At 41.2% G+C, this 1,285-nt stretch overlaps 1 protein-coding gene across 1 annotated transcript; it reads right to left on the bottom strand.

Annotated features, from left to right (window-relative positions):
• Nucleotides 1–201: 201 nt before the first annotated feature.
• On the bottom strand, nucleotides 202–1,032 carry LOC109682719 (large ribosomal subunit protein eL43-like). The gene is given in 2 exon segments (XM_074069548.1): nucleotides 202–552; nucleotides 554–1,032. Coding segments are annotated over 2 exon segments (279 nt in total). The 5' UTR covers nucleotides 716–1,032; the 3' UTR covers nucleotides 202–435.
• Between the last annotated feature and the right edge of the window lie 253 nt (nucleotides 1,033–1,285).

Below are 1,285 nucleotides of genomic sequence, written 5' to 3'. Positions count from 1 at the left end.
ACCAAAAACATTCACCTTATTTAGGATATTCTATAAAAATCATTAGTTTAAACTGAATAAGGCTACAAATACATGTTCATAGCATTTATAATAGTCAAAGGATAAAAATAACTCAATTGTGTACAAATGGATACATAATGAATAAATAAAACATGGTATGTCCAGGTAGATGAAAGGAGAATTTTTTCTTTCTGCCTGGGTTCTTATGCTGGGACATCTGACTTCTGTCCTGACTGAGCTCATACATACCATCAGTTCTCTGGTTCTCATAACCATATCACCAGTTTTCCTGGTGACATGCAGGTGATATGCAGAGGTCAGATTGTGTGACTCCATAATCATCTGAGCCAATCAATTTCTCAGTCCATTTTCTTTTTTGTTATATAAATTAACCCATTTTATTGTAGGCTAAGGATGTCTCAAATGGTAGAGCTTCTACTGGTCTTTTAATTTCTTCAGTCTTCTGATGGCAGACTTGACTGTGATTGCTGAAGTCGTGTTGTAGGTCCAGGTACCACCAGCCACTGTTATAATGCGCAGATTCCCTCAGTGTCCAGATTCCCACAGCCTGTCTCATTTTGGCTTTGCCACCGAAGGAGCAGGTGTACTTGGCGTGTAGGCTGATTTCAAATTTCTTCACCATTTTCCAGAGGGAGCCACCATAGCAGGTCCCATATTTACTGATGATCCTGAACTTCTTGGTGCATTTGGCCATGTCACTGCTACCTAGGCCTGAGCCACAGAGGCCTATTTTCTTTTGCTATAACAAAATAACCAAGGCTGGGTACTTACTAAAGAATAGAGGTTTATTTAGCTCAGTTTTGTTGGCCAGATATCTAAGATTGGGTGGCCCTTCTATTCAGCCTTTCATGAAGGCCTTCTTGGCTGCATTATGGCATGGCAGAGAATCTGGAAGGAAATAGCCATGTGTAGAGGATTAGCTCACGGAGTGACCTCAATTAATAATTCATTCTCTTGAGGAGTCCAAGACAGCTACATTAATCTCTTCTGAGGGTGATGTCCCAAAGACCTAACCACCTGCCACAAAATATTAACAGCGCTAGTATTGTCTGTGATCAGGAGACTTCCAAATTCTTTGTATCCCACTGGGACGAATCTATGGCAGGACACGTGGGTGTAAAGGGAGTTTATTAAAAGTTAGAAAGGAAAATACAGAAAGGAGCATGGCAGGGCCCAAGTGGACTCTGCTGGCCATAGCTTTTTTTTTTTTTTTAGTTCTGGGAACCGACCCAGGGTCTGCACATGTTAAGCAAGCACTCTACCA

This window comes from Castor canadensis, chromosome 4 (assembly GCF_047511655.1).
Source record: "Castor canadensis chromosome 4, mCasCan1.hap1v2, whole genome shotgun sequence".
Classification (NCBI taxonomy): Eukaryota; Metazoa; Chordata; class Mammalia; order Rodentia; family Castoridae; genus Castor; species Castor canadensis.
Note: the sequence above shows the minus strand (reverse complement) of the source record. Positions and strands in the feature narration are given on the sequence as shown.